At 44.6% G+C, this 18,295-nt stretch overlaps 1 protein-coding gene across 9 annotated transcripts in view; it reads left to right on the top strand.

The window, feature by feature from the left end:
- Window positions 1-18,295, top strand: part of LOC120957438 (fat-like cadherin-related tumor suppressor homolog) — a 258,528-nt gene that overhangs the window by 184,495 nt on the left and 55,738 nt on the right. For all 9 annotated transcript variants that reach the window (XM_049609724.1, XM_049609728.1, XM_049609727.1 and 6 more), the window contains 2 exons: window positions 16,998-17,104; window positions 17,242-17,449. In XM_049609724.1, the coding sequence (XP_049465681.1) occupies window positions 16,998-17,104; window positions 17,242-17,449 (315 nt within the window). The remainder of the gene's footprint in view (window positions 1-16,997; window positions 17,105-17,241; window positions 17,450-18,295) is intronic.

Genomic DNA, 18,295 nt, shown 5'->3' with positions numbered 1-18,295 from the left:
CCTCTCTCACACACCCCAAAAATCCCATAAAAAGGCATCAGCGGCTACAGTTTCGCTTCCATTTGTGCTGCCAAAAAACCGGCTCACATACATTTAGGCGTCACGGGCGGTTCAGTGTTCCGTTCGCTTCACGCCGTGAAGCCACTTCCCCCCAGAAGCAGTCGTTTTGGGAACCATGTCCGAATGAGTGAAAACCAAAAAAGCTCGATTCCATTTCCTCGTTTGATAAAACCTGCCCCCCCCCCCCTCCCATGGGTGCATTTGCGGTAACGGGGTGAAAGGTGACTCGCTGCGTTAAAGCTTGATATATCCCCCCAGCAGGCAACACGGGCACCACTTTCGAGCGCGGGTGGACGTGGAATTGCCACGGCAAGACCGGAAGCGATGTGCCGGAGAAGCATTTCTCTCAGTCTCATCCGGATGTAAACGGAACGCTTACCACGCCCCCGGTCCCTAATTCTGCCTCCCGGTAGAACCGACCGGGATCTTGTTCAGTGCCATTCGTGCAGGATGTAGCCACGAAACGGCGAGCCAGAGCGCCCCCGTGAGCGATAGGTGGATTGGTGGTGTTTCCGGTGCCCCAGCGCCTTCAAACTGCCGGCAGGAATTACACACGGTCTTCGCCCGTGAGGGAATAATCCTTCCACAGATGGATTTGCATACATTTCGTCATCGTGGCAAGCGCGCGCGTGTGTGTCTGTGAAGGGTCAAAGCACTGATTCGCTCGGTGCGGAAATGCGCTTCGAAAGCGAAAACCACACATACACGATACGAGCCTTTCAGGGGGTTTATGGTGGCTAAAAGCAGGACATTGGAAGCGCGGAGGCTCGCTACTTAACACGGCGCACACAATCACACAACCACACACACATGAGGCTTATATCGTCAAGCATGGATAAATATGCACGGCGAAGCATGTGACGCTACGGTATCTTCGCTTCTATCGATCTGATGAAGCGGCCACGACCCCGGAGGGTAGGGATTTTTTCCCAGGAATTAATTCAACGTCATCGTGCATCCCGTGCCGGGGCCGCTTTTCCGGACGACAACGAGCAAGAATTGTCAACCAGGAACAGTGCGTACGGCCCCACGGCTAAGCTGCTACGAATGCTACGTGCTGTTGTGCCATCGACGCTAGATATGCGTCGTTACAGATTAATCCTTGCCGGCAAGTCGCTGCCACTGCGTAGCGTGGCTGCGAAAGATGGAGATTGTCATAACCATCATCCCGGCTCGGTTGGCACGGTTAGATGAAAGAATTTGAAGCACGCCGGGTACCGTTTGACGCCTAAATAGGACATGAAATGTCACCCGAGACGTGCACGACATTATTGCGACGGTTTTGCGACTCTTGACGTTGCGAAATTGTTACTGCAACGAGCCACTGGGATTCAGAGAACGAACGATTAGTTTTGTCTTTTTTTTCTGGTAAGAGCAATTTGGAATCCTTCATCAAGCACAATGCCTTCAGGACAAAGGATGACGAATTTCCAAACGAAAGATTTCGGCGTGTGCTCTTGCAGTTGGCCCCCTTGCTGGCATGGCTCAAAGATATTGAATGTTTAGAGTTTTGGGGATGTAAGCTGCATCGTCAGTTAATTATTAACAACGACCATCGGGACGCTTCGTGGTACTCGGGCGCTGGAAGGTTACGTAGGAGCAAGTTTTAATAGAAAATAGACAGTGTTCTATCTTCTCCAGAATTAATCACTTTGTGGATCTTCTAGGAAAGTTCTGCTGGTCTCTGAGCAGCACTATGGGATCTTTCACCAGATAAACCAAACATTTTTGTAAGCATATAAAAGTGCCTTAAATTACGCCCAAAATTATACTATCCTTGAACGTAACAGTGCGTTTTAGTGCCAGGAGGTGCTTTTCAATGAGTTTAAAATAAATTGTAAATTGTAAAGATAGATTGCAAAAGGAAGCCTAAGCAAGGATATTTCTCTTGTTATTTTTTTATTGAAAGCTTGACATTAAAAGTCATTTTTCAGGGTCAACTTCAATGTGATTGCTTTATTTTTAAATCATTCACTATAGCGCCTAAATGTATGCAATTGTTTTACAAAAGTACATTTTTGTGCACATCGAACGCAAATGCCAAAACAGATTGAATGAAACGAAAATTAGTCTACATAGATAAGACTATTTGAATGCTTTTTGTTATTATGAATTATACAAATTATCTATCAAAAACTTGTTATAAAATATGAAATATTTTAGTTACATCAAAAACTCCAAAGCAGTAATGTTAATTTTGAATTAAAAAAAGGAATCCATTTTGATGAACTAGCAAAAAAAAAAATAGATCTAAATATGATGTGTTCTACCCACTGTTCTGGGCTACTTTTGCAGCAACTCTTTGCTGATACGAAACTAATTCCAGAGTGGTGATTATTTAGCTAGAAAATTCGTTCCTCTACAACAGAACAAAAACAACATTTCCCCCCCCTTCCCCCTCTATCCCTTAACCAACACACAGCCAACTTCGCGAGAACGTTTCGCGCAAAGTTGTATGTAGGGGTCCAATCAAGTTGATCCGTTGCGAATGTCACTTCCCGGGCAAACTCCCCGGCACAACGGGTGCAGCAGTGGTAGGATTACATCCGCATAAAGAGCAAAAAAAAAAACCACTGCGAAGGAAGTGGAAACATAACGTGCACAAGCAACAGTTTCCACTGGCGGGAGCGGCGGCTACGCTTCTTCCGGACCGATGTCAACCGAGATCGGTGACAGAATTTAGTGTGGCATAGCTGTCAGTGCTGGAGAGTTGCAGCTGCATCACGGTCAAAGCCCTGCTAGCCCCGATTTCCTTCCTCAAGCCCGTGCGCTTGCGGTTTTTGTTGTACCGACGTAAAAGTGCACCCAGCTTTATTGCATTTTCTCGTTAGCCAACCCTCAAACCCCTTTCTGTGCTTCTCGCTTTTGGAGCCGATTGCACGTTGTTTTGCTTCGGTATTTTGGAGCTGGCATTCTTTTCGGGAAACTAATGCACAAAAAAAGAGACCAGTGACGACAGGCGATGGGTGGTTGGCTGGAGTCGGATGGGTTTACGGTGCAAAAGTTTACCAACCGCTTATTGCTGCACCGACATGGACCGGTGGCCCGCCGCTTGCTGTAAGCGGCCGCTGGATCAAGCAAGCTGATGATAGGTGTCAGCGGCCGGTGTGTTCGGCCAGAGAGGATTAAAACTTTATCACGAAGGAATTTTTCGGGGTTGTGCCTTCGGGAGCCAATTTGCCCGCCAGCCTCGTGGTTCTTGGATCTCGCAGACCCTTCCTTTCTTCCCTCTCTTTCTCTTCTATGTGCCTGAAGGGTTGGTTTTGGGGCGTTCTTGATGTACTGTATAATCCTGTACGGTACCACCACCGCTGCTGCCAGAACAGGATTAAGCGGTGGCATCAAAAGAAGCTATGTCAGATGAATTCCACAAACTGCTGACGCTTTCTCCCGCTGGCAGTGGTTTTGTGGGGCTTAGTGGGAGAGAGGGGGCAAGTTTTATTTTCCTGCAGTGTGTTTCCCAAAAATTCCCACCTCGAGCGATGTTGATGAGCTACTGGGATAAGCTCAATAGCAGAACGAGAGCAATAAACAGTTCGAAAGTGTAACGAAACACTGTCCATTGGGAAAGTTCTAATCCAGACCAATCCATCATGATGGAAGTGATGGAATTTTTGTTGGGTTATGCAATGTACGTCCCAATTGCTCATGGGAAGTGTCCAAAGATGGATGTGAACCTCGTCAAGCGATCGGTTATTCGGTGTACTGTGGAAGCTTCCGTTCTGAAATTCTTCAGTCTTCAGGTAAACATATTTAATCCATAACTTTTCCCATGTTTCAATGCACTCTTTAGTCTCCTTTACACCCTTCTATCGCTTTAAAAGAAGGTTCTTTAACAAGGTCGCCTATCGGAAGTTACATCTACAATCCAGGTGTGACCTTCGAAGTGCGGCACAAAAACCTAGCGGCAGTTCTTCCACCGCTACATACGATGTTTATCCGCCATTCAATTACGGTTTCACGCCCTCTCATGGCTTTTGCGGGGTTCTTATTTTCATACACTTCCGCAGCCATACAAGCACCATTATCCACTATCTTTGCCGCAGCGGGGACGTGTGCAACACTTGTAGGGTATGTTGTTGTTGTTTTTTTTTTTAATAATAGCTCATACCTCATCAAGTGAGGAACACATTCCGCTTCCTAATGAGGGCAAGCCAATAGCCCCCGGTGGGATATGTATGTATGTGTGTGACTGCCCTGCATGCGGCTTACCTACTTGAGAATGCTACGGATTTCTTTAAATAGGGATTTATTTTCTGTGCACCCTTTGCGGTGCCCGACACGGAGATTTACGCCCGTCAAGGCCGTTACCCTCCAGGGTTGCTGGTTTTACGGGGCAAAAGTGAAGTGTGGTGCACCGTACCGGCACATCGACATTGCATCGTATGTGTGGCCATCCGGTAAGGGATAAGGGGATATTTATAAAAATGCCTCCCAGCTGCATTCAGAGACCGCTAAGTGGGGGAAATGGTCGGCATGTCGTCGTGATCTTCGTTGAAGGTAAAAGGGATCGATGAAATGAGAAGGCTGTGTTGCTGGAGTACGATCGATAAATCAATAATGCATTGCGTTTAACCTTTCTGAGGGGAAAGAGAATTTATGGGCTCGTTTTGTGTGGCGTTTAACGAATTTCTGTCACCTAAGTATGTTTTGAGTGGAACTAAGGATGTTCCTGTCGCATACTGACATTAATTTTTACAATTTTGGTCATGTTAATTGCATTGAAGTGCTCTTAGCGGCTTAACGTGTCTGTTTGATCGTAAATCTCTTGTTGGAAACGTTGCGTAACGAGTGTAAGCTGAAATCTTGTTATGTTCTCATCGTACGCGGTATTATTTTAGCAATTAGTTCAAAGAATGTTGTCTTATGATTTGGTTTCCTAGTAATTTTCTTTACTGAGTTGTAGACGGTTTCGTTTGCCTTAACAGAAAAGAAAAATACGAATTGAATTTAGGCAAAGTTTCAAACTTTCTTCAAATATTCCTGCAAAATTCAATTTGCAAATTATTTCTGGGACGCTACAGTCGTCCATGGAAGTTATCGTAACCATTCCTAGTAGAGCTGTAATTAACCGGGCCATTCTGATCTTAGATCACTGCCTGAAGGTTAATACTGCTTATGAACACTGTTCATTTTGTCTCCAAACTTGTCAGCATTCAAAAATAAATAACGCCTAAGTGAATAATGTTTTTATTTTTGTTTGTTTGTCGTTCTGTATCAGTTTTTGTGCTAACTTCACTAACGGAAGTCTGAACATAAACAATTATTTTTATTCAGGATGAACGGTCCAAAAAGGCCGTATTACTTAAAAATAAAAATAAAATTATAGAATACATCAGTAAGTCAATAACAACAAATAAATTAATTAAATTATTAAATATGAAAAATTGGAAAACATTGTCATATTCTTCAAACAGCTGTGAAATATATCCACACAAGTTACTGTATGTGGTATTTGATTATAAATTTTGTACCGAAGGCGTGCCCCTCAATCAGTTTGCAATTGTGTATTCATTTGTTTCAAAGTTCACTACATTCATTCGAGTACTTCGGGCAGTTCATTTCTTACGTTTCATATTTGAGAAGTTAATTAATCTATATATTTTATTTTAGTTCCTTCTTATTGGTGTGTATTTTCTTATTTGAATTCATGTTCCAAATTCCAAATTATTTAATTCTTAAATCCAACAAAAGCCTATTTAATACTCATATTTATGTTAGAGCCGGTCTCGTAGTACAGTCGTCAACTCGTACGACTTAACAACATGCCCGTCATGGGTTCAATCCCCAAATAGACCGCGCCGCCATACGTAGGACTGACTATCCTGCTATGGGGGGAATCAATTAGCCACTGAAAGCCAAGCCCACAAGTGGGTACAGGCAGGCCTTGACCGACATCGGTTATTGAGCCAAAGAAGAAGAAGAATTTATGTTACATTTCATTACTCACAATATTCTGATATATTTTATACTCTTTTTGGATTTCACTGATGTTCAAACAGTGTTTTGCGTCGAACTTGTGCAAAAGATACCTGTTTTAATGTAAAAATATTTAATTCAAAACTCTGTTTCGATATTTTTCGTCCATCGAATAAACTATTTTTCCATAAAAGTCCACAATACGCGAAAACTCGCAATACGCTGTTGTGCTCAGTGCTCGTACGATGACGTATATCGGATAATGACTGTAGATATGTTTGTTGTACAATCGTAGTCCTTACCATATTGCTTGTCAAAGAGTCGAGTTATACAGATTTACCTGTTGTAACGGGCTTATATTTCAGCAACTATTTGTATTTTTATGAAATATCTATAAAATTATCCAATTTTTGCTTCCTTTATCCGATGCAATGAATTGTGCACTTTCCCCCGGAACATTTGTACATACAGCATTTGTAACATTCCGTACCGAAGCCATTGATTTAATGGTACCGTCCAAACAAACTCGACTCGGCAATCGCTCAAACAGAAAAGAAGCATTTGTCAAAACGACTCAGTACACATGCACACAGCATAGTTTTGTCCTCCACGAGTGCTACGCCACCATCAGCAGCTCAGAATAAACATCACCCACCGTGCCGTGTAATTTAACTACATCCATCAGCGGGGCAGCCGTTATCTAGTTTGTTTCTATTTCGCAACGACATTAGCCCGGTTGACAAACCCATCCGTCAAATGGAAAGCATCAGCACGCGGGAGAGGGGGAGGAAAAAACGACACTCTCAAAATCGCCGGTCGCCCGATTCCGAGTGAGTCCCGCGCGATGCTGTAATGCTGGCCATAACTTACTTTTTCCCCGCGTGGGCAAAGTGCAGCAGTTCGTCCGCGAAACTTCTGCGCCAAATCCCGTCAACAATCAAACCGCCCGGGATAGAACTGCCTTTCACCCGCTCCGAAAAGCCGATCAGTTGAAACGCATAAATCATCGTCGGGTTGGAGAGAGAGAGAGAGCTAACAAAAACGAGCACAACAAAACTGCCCGGCGCGCACGTAAATCAAACCCGCGAGAGTGCGCGGGGCTAGTTAGTGTTAGCGGCTGGACAGTACATTGCATTAGGTGTTGGCAAAATTTGCCCATTACTGTTGTGCAAATTTGATTGCGCGCTGTCCATCAACACCCTCCCACCCCGTGTGCTCATTTTTAGCTAACGCGCTCAAGTTGCTGCACTTGAGCTTCCTGCTGGATGTTGTTGCCCGGAAGCGATCGAACTGGGATACTTTGGCGTGGAGTTCAAGTCTCAGCCAACATGGAAGAACGCTGGAACGATGGGAAAACTTCTGCCGGTTCCCGCCGGCCACCACACGGCCTCGGAGCGCGATTGGAATGCAAATGCAGCTGTCTTCCGCATTAAGTATGCATACGATCATTATTAATCAAAGTCGAATGAAGTCATTTCACTGCCTCGGGGAAGAGTGGAGAAAATAGAGCACCTCGGGAGAACACTTTGCTACACCGAAAGAATGGGTCCTTTGCGGTTATTCGAAGATAAAGATAGTTCGCTCATCTCCCTGCCCCAAAAGTCAGTCTATTCGTTCCAAATGAGATTCCAACGCTGTGCCTCATCCTTCTCGAACAACGCGTTGTTCCACCGTTGAATCAAAAAGAGAATGAATTTGACATCTTGTGACCGAGACCGAGCACTCCAGCACGGCAGCTCTCCCACATCCAGTGCTCTAATTCGGTGCTGCACGGTGTGCAAGTTTTGATCGAATTATCCTGAAGTGCGCCGAGAGCGTGTAGTGAATATCCGGCGGCACTTCCGGTCTTGTTCGATCGATTTATGCTGCTGCTGCTGCTCGCTCCAGCCACAATTCAAGCGTCAAGCGTGATTTCTAGAAACACTTGCAAACTTCCAAACGAAACGTCACCGGCAGCAAGCTGTGTGGCCGGTAGTGGAGCAAAAAAAGCGATTGTGCCGAATTATGCTAAAGTGTCCTTACCCCGACCCAAAACCCACCGCTGAGGGTACCTAAACAAACGAGATCTGATGGCGCTAAAGAGAAGTCGTGTCGTGTCGCCGCCCCATTGTTCAAACGATTCTGCAGAACCGCGCGCAAACTTTTGGAAGCTCGGAACCATTATTCTTCCAACTTCTATCAGTCTTTCTGTCTTTCTTTCTGTATTGCTGCTGCTATCCATCCAAAGTTTGGATATGCTCAGGGCGGGTTGAGCGTCTTGCGAAAGGTAGAAAAGATGCGTTTTTTTTCTCTCTCTCTAGCTATCTCTGTACATCCATTCGTTTTTGCGTCTAGCATTGGCGTAATCGCATTTGCTTCATTTGCATTCACGCGAGTTTGCTGGTAAAGATTGTCACTAAAAACTTGGCGCTGACATTTGCCGACTTTAAGGTGCAATTTATTTTAGGTGCTGGATCTATGGAGTAGCCGACATGAATGGCTTAAAATGTGCGTTTTGTTTGCCTTTAGCCTAAAACGTTGTATAAGAGTTCATATTTTAAATTATCTTTCTTAGCAACACAGGAAAACGGTGACATAGTACACAAAGTATCGTCTGAATTATACCGCAAGTTTTGAATTCTACAACTACGCCTCATAAACCCTACAAGTGTTTAATTATCACTTTCTCAACTCCATAACAATATCAACATCTTTGGTGTTGTACAGCTCTCATCCTTAAACTCTCAAGATTTACCTCCAAAGTTACAGTTGCTGCCACGTCTGTCCACAGAAACACAGAAACAACACACTCGCACGTAAACACCCCATGACTTGGAAGATGTATAATTTAGCCCGACTAGCTGTGCAGCTGCACAACTTTCTCCCCCATGGCAGAAAAAGTTGCAAAGTACAGCGATAAACGAGGGTAAAGAACAGTGGAGACTTTGCTTTCTTTTACATTTGCGCAACGGATGCAAACCCAGTTGTTGGTTAGAATTACGGGTGCACTGCATTACACAAATCCAAATCACAATGGAAGTGGATACGAACACCGCCGGATGCATCCGGCAAACGGGGAATGAAAGTTCTTGTTTTCATCGTCTATACCAACATCTACGGTTCTGTCCCTGTTCCCTGTTCTTCCCTCTGACTATCTGCCCAGCTCGCTCTCCCTCAACGGCGGGTAATTGTTGGTATGGCAGTGCAGATGATAACAGAGCGCCCGAATGTAGGCAGCGCGCATTGCAATTCCTTTCCTTGTTCCCGGTGTGCTTTGTGCCATAATTATTGCCTTGGGGCGAGTGCCAGCCTCCGCCGGTGGTTTACAGATCTTTGGTGTTGCTTTGTGCTGCGCCTGTCTCTTTGGACTTCCTGCTGCTGAAGTGGGTGGTGTCCTTTTACAATGGGCTAATAGATGGGGCGTTGAATTGTGGGCGAGTTAACAAACAAACGGTGTGTTATTTGCACACCATTTGCAAGCGCTGGAATCCAATAGAACGTGGAGTGGAGTGGTTCCCTCCAGAGCAACCTATCAAACAAAATCAGCGAGAGGATGGAAAAATAATCACCAGCACGTCAGCACACTAAATTGATTGCACACGCACACGGTGGTGGTGGTGTATTTGTGTACGACTGTTGTTTTCTATACCCAATTCCAATCAGCTCACAGTGTTCCATCCACAAATACACACACACACACCTTCTTCCCCAAAAGTTCTAGATTGGTTAGCGAGAGCAGCAATGCTCTAATTACTGACCGCTAACAATTTAGCAAATTGGTACGCAGCCGCAACCTACATCCATGCCGTCTAATGTCCTTTTGGGGCAGGAAAGTTCCCACCTCTAGTATCTCGTTAATCGAAGCAACAGTTTCACTGTGCGACATGTTTTGCGGGGCCATATGTTTATTGGCGTCGTGGCTTTGGAATATCCCCGAAAACAGAAGCGCAACGGAGCTCCTGTGGTTACGGATGGAAAAACTTTTCTATTAACACTCCTGGCACGAAACACGTACACTACGCGTATCCGTGACGCCGGAAGTCTTGTTGGGCAAGGAGTGAAGATAATGCAGGGTAGTGCGTGAGCCCCGCAGCATTGTTGCCTGCGTGTTGTGCTTTTATGGGCTAAGAAACAGTATGAGACCACTTGCGGGGAGCAAACATATCGTAACAGATTGAATTGCTTTATTTGTTCCGGCGCGGAATGAATGACTTTCTAGCGATGGGCCCTTTTCGCTTTTAAGAACATAAGCTGGAATTTGAACCAATCAGCTGTTTGCATTCCATAGCAGTTTACGAGTAGTTATCAAAATGGATATAATGTACAGGTGGGCTTATCCCGAGGTGTATATATTTAGCAGATTGATTTTCATCACTTCTGCTTGTGAATGAAGATTTTCAGAGTGTGTTGTGTATTCGTCAAGTTACCAGAAAGCCTTTTTAAGCAAATGTTTACACCCGTTCCGTCAAAAAGTGTTGTTGAAATAAGGTATTAAAAACAGGCTATAAGATCACCTGGTCTACATACACTTTGACTCTAGATTCCACCACCTGATCTCTCTAATGCACCTTGGGATAAATGAAAACACGACCTTGTTTTGCTATATTTTCGAGCAGGTACTCGAATCGGATTCTAGCTTTGAGGCTGAAATAATCTAGGTTTGAGAAAATATTGCACACTTTAAAATTATACGAACAAACTAAACGCCATAAAGCAAGGAACGACTCTTAAAGTTTGACGTTTTCCTGAAACTGTCCTTTGCTACTCAACAATAACGTTGATGCTCTTTACATAGTATACACTATACAACGTTTAATTAATTGTACAGTCATTTTATCATTCTGTCCCGGCTATAATCAGCAAACTATTTACCTTACCTGAACGTCGTTATTTCCCTTGAATGTGTCTCCTTTGCCGCGTCGATGTTCCACCGTCCCTACCTTAGTTTTAATTGGAACAAGTTTGTTGGGCAACAAACTTTCGATCGATTGTTGCTTTTGCAAAAGTTGTAGCATTTTAATTAATATTTCCCCACCCCGTCGTCAGTTAGTGGCAACGCAGCTCTTTTCCTTTTCTTGCCGCTTCAAATCGATTCGCAAGTTCAGGACTTACAATGTTCCCACGAACATCGTGCCAGACGCGGGCTACGCAGCGCGCGGCAAGTTACGAACACGAACCATTGGTACGTGAGGTATGCTTTATGGGAAAAGAGTGTCAGTGCCTTTTTATCGGAAGCGATAGAAAGCTGGTGGCATCATATAACAAGGCGGGACATTTTTCTAAAAAAGGTTTTTTTTTGTTTTTTTTTGTTTTCACCTATATCCAAAAGCGCTATTGTTCTAACGGCTTTCGGCCAATGCCACGTTGAGGACGGGTTGTGAGGAGACACGGAGAATGTTGCAATAAAAAATCATAAATGCGTGCTTCATCTTGCGTACTGTGGTGCTACTGTTTATTTTTCCTTCTAGGAGCTAGGAGACCGCTCTAGGGAGCTACACCGAACAACTTGTCGGGAGAAAACTTTTGTTCACTGTTCACTCCATCCTCTCCCCTCCCCCCGGTGGCATTTCCTTTCGGCAGCGCTGGGACTACAATTAGACCAATGCAAAGCCATTGTTACCAGCCAGTCTGCGAGCATGTGCTCCATTGTGCTGTTCTGCGCCTTGTTTGGTTTGAGCTCAGCTGTAGCTGTGGTGTTTGTGGTCCTACTGCCGCCCTGCCGTTTGCTGCGCGTGGTAAAACAAGAAACAGAAAGCAGCGACACCGTGTAAGCGTCTTTCGCAGTCGTCTGCGTTTCGACGCGAAAGGACGAAGCCATTCTAAAGAATATGTGTATGTGTTCGTGTGTTCTCGCTCCTGGTATTTGTTGCTTAACTTTGTATCTTGTTTTATTGTTTTATGTGTTCTTGCCAGTCGCGCTGATTGTTGCGGGATATGTGGCGTACGGCTGGAGGTACATGACTACTGCAACGCTTAGCTATAATGGGAGCGAAATGAATGCAAGTGTCACGCACGAGTGCGCTGTGTAGAATAAAATGTTTTTTACAGAAGGTTCTTGCGCGCCAGAAAGGACGTGAGCAGATATATTTCAGCAAAATGAAAGCACATGGAGCGTTTTTTTATGCAAGGAGCTTTAGCAAGTGGATGTAGCGCTTTATGTTTAAATATGCTTTAAATGGAATAGAAAAGAATTTTAGAAAAATACTATTTTTAACCCAACAGAACCAAATTTTCAATTGATACAACCTATTCACTCATTAAAGCTGCTAAAACGTCCTCTTGTGAGAAGAAATGCATAGCTTAAAGATGCTATAATATTTTCCTTGCATAAATGTAGGCGTTTGCTAAATGTTGTTATCCAACTGATGCAATCTTCGTAGAGTTTAAAGCGATTTAATAAAATAAAAAAAATCGACTCTACAAATGTGGCAAATCATTCAATACCACCTCCGACAACAATAAAAAGAAATTAATAATCACACCTCAACCAAACACATTCACACTAGCTCCGGATTAGACCAGCAACCAAAGAACATACCGACCTACTAATGGGTTGCTTTTTCATAGCGAACACACCCGCCCAACCGTGCTGCCCGCAAATGTTGCAACATTATTTCTTACTTTCCTCCGCCCACCACCCTCACCCAGCGCCATTCGGCGCACTGGGTTCGTTTTTCGCCATCGCGGGTAATTAACACGTTTTATTGCCTATCTATGGGCCGAATGGATTTCATCGGCGTTCGTTCGGTGGCGCTTCCATTCCATTAAACCGTCGGCAAAAGCAACCGAAAACCTACTCTCCCGTCCTGGTCTCGGGCTGAGGAGTCGGGTGGAATGAGAATCGGGCGGTTGGAATTGGGAAATTTATCACTCAGCACTGTATCAGCCGGCTGCTTGCGGTGGGGCAGGAGAACTTCCCAGCCCGAGCGGTTTTTGTTTCATTTCTCCCACGCGAACAGAATGAAGATGGAAAGCATGAAGCGGGCGCGGTAAAGGCATGGGCTCGTTTGATGAAGATAGAATATGCCTAATTTATTTACTCGCACACTCTTTGCCTCCCCCTCGAAACACTCGATGGCACTTGTACGCTGTGGCAATCGAAGCAAAAACTTTTCCTTCTCTGCTTTTCATCATTTCCACCTATTTCACCTTCTCTCACTCTCTCTCTCTCTCCTGCTGCAAAATGAAAGGGTGCACAATAAAAATCAAGTGAAAATGTTATTGATTCGAGCGGAACATGCACCTTTGCTGCTTGGGAATCTGGAACACTCCTTGTGTGGGTACCGCGTGCAGGCAGACGATATTTTGGAGTGGCACCATCAATGCTTCAGTTCCCCGAAACATGTTTCGCAAAGTTCACAGCCCACCGCTTGACCTGCCTCCAGTGGCCCGTGGCGAGCACAAACGAACAGGGGCCGCTCGATCCAACCGCGAAAGAGCGGAAAGATCATAAAATAGGCATTAACCAGAGACTGGAGCTCTAATTTAATTAGGTGTGATCGATACCGCCCGTTGATCTTCCGGGGCGGCGCCGTTGCACCATTACCCTAAATTACCTCGCGCTGTGCTTCGGTGTTTGAGATGCCAAATTTCCAAACTTCATTTCACCTCATCCATGATTCAGGCTGGTGTTTGGACGCTGTGGCAACTTTCAGAGCACTGTTGCCCTTATTTTAATTGATTCCATTTGCATCGGCAAACGGGCTTCGAAATGTTTCACATTCCGGCCGGTTTTTACAAAGCCGGTGTTGGGTTGGGTGAGTCTTGCGAGACCACCCTGACAGCTCAGGGAATGATGCTAGAGCTCCGAAGTCGGCAATCGGGCGCTATCAATGTTTTGAAGAACTCTCGAGTGTATTTCGTAAGCGAGTGTACTCGATTCGCAGTGGACGAAATGGGGATGGAATGAGAAACTTTGGCAGAACACCGGTCCCAATTTGGACAGGAGTTTCGTTTCACCGACCATTGGTCGATGTGCTGTAAATGTTTAAATAGGGCTGTGTGTGTATTGAATTGTAGGTATTATTGCACGTTTTATTCAATTGTATTTTGAAGAAAACTTTATGGACATTAGAAGATTTGCATAATCTTTTAATCATTCAAAAATCTAAAAATGTTTCGCCGCTGAACTGTAGTATTGACTTCTTAGAGGAACCATAATGCCATAATGTACCATAATGTATTTATAGTTATTTTATTCGCGTCCAAAAGCAGTCCAAAATTTCCTTCCGGTTTTGAATTATCGAAACTCGGATGAATGGACAATAAAAAAAGACCTAATTGATTGCCGATATTGAAAAAAAAAACTGAATATTCTGTCATTGTTTAGCCATTCTAAGCATCTCGATTGTATTAATCGACTACTTTTGTAGAAGATTGATCTTCAAGATTTAAGCTAGAAATAGAACGTACATTGGTTCTGTTTGGTAATGGTAATTTGATGATTATTTCAAACTTTTATTATGAATGGCGCATAGGAGCATTAAAGCACCATCGACTCTTAATGGTCAATTGATGTGCATGTTGTCTATATTTAGGCGTTTTATTACTCTAACAATGTGCAATGCAATATTTTGTTTATTTTTCACCCTCACCCGTTGCAACATTCTCCAAATTATTTGTAACAACATCAACTGACGTTTGCCTTGGAGCCAACTTTTTTTAGTGTATTGAGTAGCATTTCGTGCTGTTTCTCGTCGTTCGATTTTTTACTCCCGACGTTATTGGATTTCAAAAAGATGGAGAAATAATTTTTTCAGAAGTTCCTTTCTTTGCTTCTACCAAGCAACCGTTTTGCTCAGAGTCTTCCAAACAATGTGCAGTGCATCACCACTCGCAACAAGACTCCAGACGCTTTGTCGATCAGTTTGTGGCCAATTTTATCGATGTTCCTCGTGTTTCCACTGCTACCCCCTAATGGTAGTCGGTATACATCATATGCACGAAAAAAAAACAACCATCTTGGAAGCCTTTCGCCCAACAAGCCATTGTTATGTTTTGTGTATTTCCTTAACCATTATCGCCGCTCCGCTGAGCGTAACAAATGTCGTTCGCTTCTCCAAACTGCCAATGCTGTGTGACTGGCCGTCCACTGGGCGAGACACACCGTACACATTGTTCGTCGAATGTCCCCGTCAATCGAAGCAAGCCCGTCAGCGACTTTTACTTATTATCATTATCATCGTTGTCTTGGCAGCTGCTGGAGCGGACCGGTTCTGGGACACGTCTGGCCGAAGCATGGGAAGGTAGATAGAGAGAGAGAGAGTGTCTCATTTCTACGACAACCGAAAAGTTGGCCCAAGTTCAGCACGCTGTAATCACACTAATCCTCCCCAAAAACATTCCATCCCCCGTTGCCGTACATGGTTGACCGGCGTCCCCGAGGTGCGGCCCCTTGTTGTGGACGTGGAGGATCATTGTCAACGGAATGACATTCATCTTATGCCCAAAGTGTGCTCCGATGATAACCGGTGTCCTGTGTGCTGTGTGCAGGGCAACCAGAGAGCCGTTCAGCCGTTCCAGTTGGTCAGTCGGGCGCGAAACAGGGGCCCAAAAAAAAAAGATGAAGCAAAATCGCCAAAAACAAAAAACCATCTGCTTAGGAGAAGCACATTCGCAAAGGAAACAAAAGATTATGGTTGCTAGAATTCGTTCCTGCTCGCTAGTCTCGTCCGCCCAGTCCAGTCGCAACATTTCCATGTTCGCTGTACGGTTGACGTGCGCGCATTGAGCGAAACCTCAAAGTGTGCTTTACGGGTCGTGTGGTATTAGCAGATTCCGGGAAGAATCCCCCACTGCCTGCCAGCTGGTGCCGCGGCGAGGTGTGTGATGAGGCAGCATGAAAGCATAGCACAGTGCGGAAAATCTTTTCTTTTTTTTGTGTGGCTGTTTTCATCCTATTGTTTCCCCCATCATCCATCTTTCTTCTGCCCCGAAACGGCACTGCGTCTTGGTACAGAATGACCGCACAATGATTAGGAAGATGAATTTTTCGACCACGATTTTTATGATTTTTTCTCCTCTCCACGCGGGGGGAGGCAGCGCGCACGCGGTAGGCTTGAAGGGAGGGAGATTTAATGAGCATTTTACAACGGCTACCGGAGGTAAGCTGGGGCATGGGACATAAAAGCGGTCAGCAGGGAGTGATGAGAGACCATAAAGCGGGGGCGTGTGATGTAAGGCTTGGCGGCTCAGTTGGTAAAGCCGTAGATCATGATTTCTTTGCATGAAATTTGCGGTCTACGCTTAATGCTTATGCAAGCGATGATGGTAATTATGGTGCGTTTATTTTAGGGCAGGTTTTTTTCTTCCTCGTTTTTTTTGTTGTGGGAAGACAAATTGCCGTTGCTCTTTAAGATAATGTTTCCTTTTTCTTCACCATTTTGTTAAGAGATTTTAAATTTATAATGTTTTTTTTTTTAATTTGTTAAGAAATTTCAAATTTATAGCGTCAAAGTTTAACAGCTACACGCTCTATTATGGTTTATTGTGTATTTTTATCATTGGAAGTATGTGAGATTGTATGTCTTATGAATGCAAACAAATTATTGTACAATGTCCCATATGTAATTGCGATGATTAATTAACGCATGTTGCATACCAATAGGCGCTTAGCAAAACGTGACAATGCGAAGAACCATACACATTCAAGCAGGAATGTGTTTGCATACTTGCAATAGATGACTTGGTTTGCTATTCAAGCTATTAAAATACCATAGGGGAATCATTTTTTAAAGGCATACCAAGCTGTTAAATTCTGTAAGATATAATAAGGAAAAAAAATCATTCAGCACTTTGCATAACTTTAGGCGTAAAAATACGTTTGATAATAATAGACATATTTTCAATAACTTTGCATCCTATATGTGCGGCAGTGACCTCAGTAGGCAAAGAGAATGTGCTTGGTACACATAGCTATTAAACGATACAATCAATCGCTCCATTGACGACTTCCTATGCAGCAATTAAATGTTCTTGAAACGCTAAAGTTTGTGGTAATCTCATCATCAATTTTTCTTCACTCTCACTCTCTTTCTCAGGAACGATACGCACGCTGGCCTCATTGGATCTGGAAACGAAACCGAACTACTGGCTGACGGTTTGCGCACAGGACCAAGCCGTTGTTCCGCTGCACTCTTGCGTACAGGTAAGCTTTACCACACACCGCACCTAATGGTGAGGAGCTACAAACACCAACCACATCTGGTTGTTAGCAAACTATTTGCAACTAACCTCGCTTTTATTAACCCATTTCTCCCTCTCGCTACTGTTCCCTTCTTGCAGGTTTACATCGAGGTGCAGAACGAAAACGATAACGTGCCACTCACCGAGGACGCCGTGTACTATCCCTCGGTACCGGAAAGCAGTCCGCCGAACGTGAAGGTCCTGCAGCTAGCGGCCGAAGATCGAGACATCGATCCACTGCAGCAGATTTCCTATCGCATTATCTCCGGCAATCCGGAGGGCAACTTCGCCATCAACAGCACCAGCGGTAAGCAGGGACTTGTCTGTAGCGCTCTAGCAAGCTGCACATTTTAATTACCGTCATCGGGAAGGAAGCGGGAAAGACATTGGATAAATCTCAACGCTTTTGGCGTCGAAGATGCACCTTTGAAACCGCCAAGCAAACCTCCCCTGGTGAGCTAGCAGCCGCCAGAAAATGCACTTTTAAAATTCAATTATTTTCTCATAAAAGTCAACACGGGCACGGGGCGAACAATATCGATTGGAGCCATAAATATGGATCGATACGAAAAAGCCCGGTGACTATGTTTTGCCGGCGGGCCTGTTAACGACGTGCCCGATTGTGATGGTTTTATCCCGCACTGGATGAGGAGGGTAGGGGATCCTGGTTGGCAGTGCCCATTGACACAGAAAACGCGCCGTAATCGATGAAGACGTTACCTTTACCCACGTACCGTGCGAAGATGCGAACTGTAATTGACAATCCTGTTGGCGGGAGGCGGTGGCTTTTGCTTGCTTTGCACAGGGGCAGGCGGACACCGGGCACGCTTCAAGTGGATCGTTTCAAGGACCACCGAACCGAGCGCATATCCGTCAAGAAGCGTTTCGCATCGGGTAAAAGGAACGGGTTGAGCTGGATCGGTTACGGTTGGTCAATTCGTTGCAGCAGCAACTGGATCTGAAGTGGAAGACAACCTCTCTAGCCTCTACCTTTGCGCGCACACACACACACACACACACACTCATCCACACAAACAACCATACTCATTGCCTGTAGGAAAGCTTTTAGTTTTGTTGTTTTTTTTTGTGTCCTCGCCGCATATTCCCTCCTGAAAAGGAGTAGCCCTGGCGAAAGCGATTGTACACCCACCTG

The sequence above is a fragment of the Anopheles coluzzii genome, chromosome 3, assembly GCF_943734685.1.
Source record: "Anopheles coluzzii chromosome 3, AcolN3, whole genome shotgun sequence".
Lineage (NCBI taxonomy): Eukaryota > Metazoa > Arthropoda > Insecta > Diptera > Culicidae > Anopheles > Anopheles coluzzii.
This window is presented reverse-complemented; position numbering and strand designations above follow the sequence as displayed.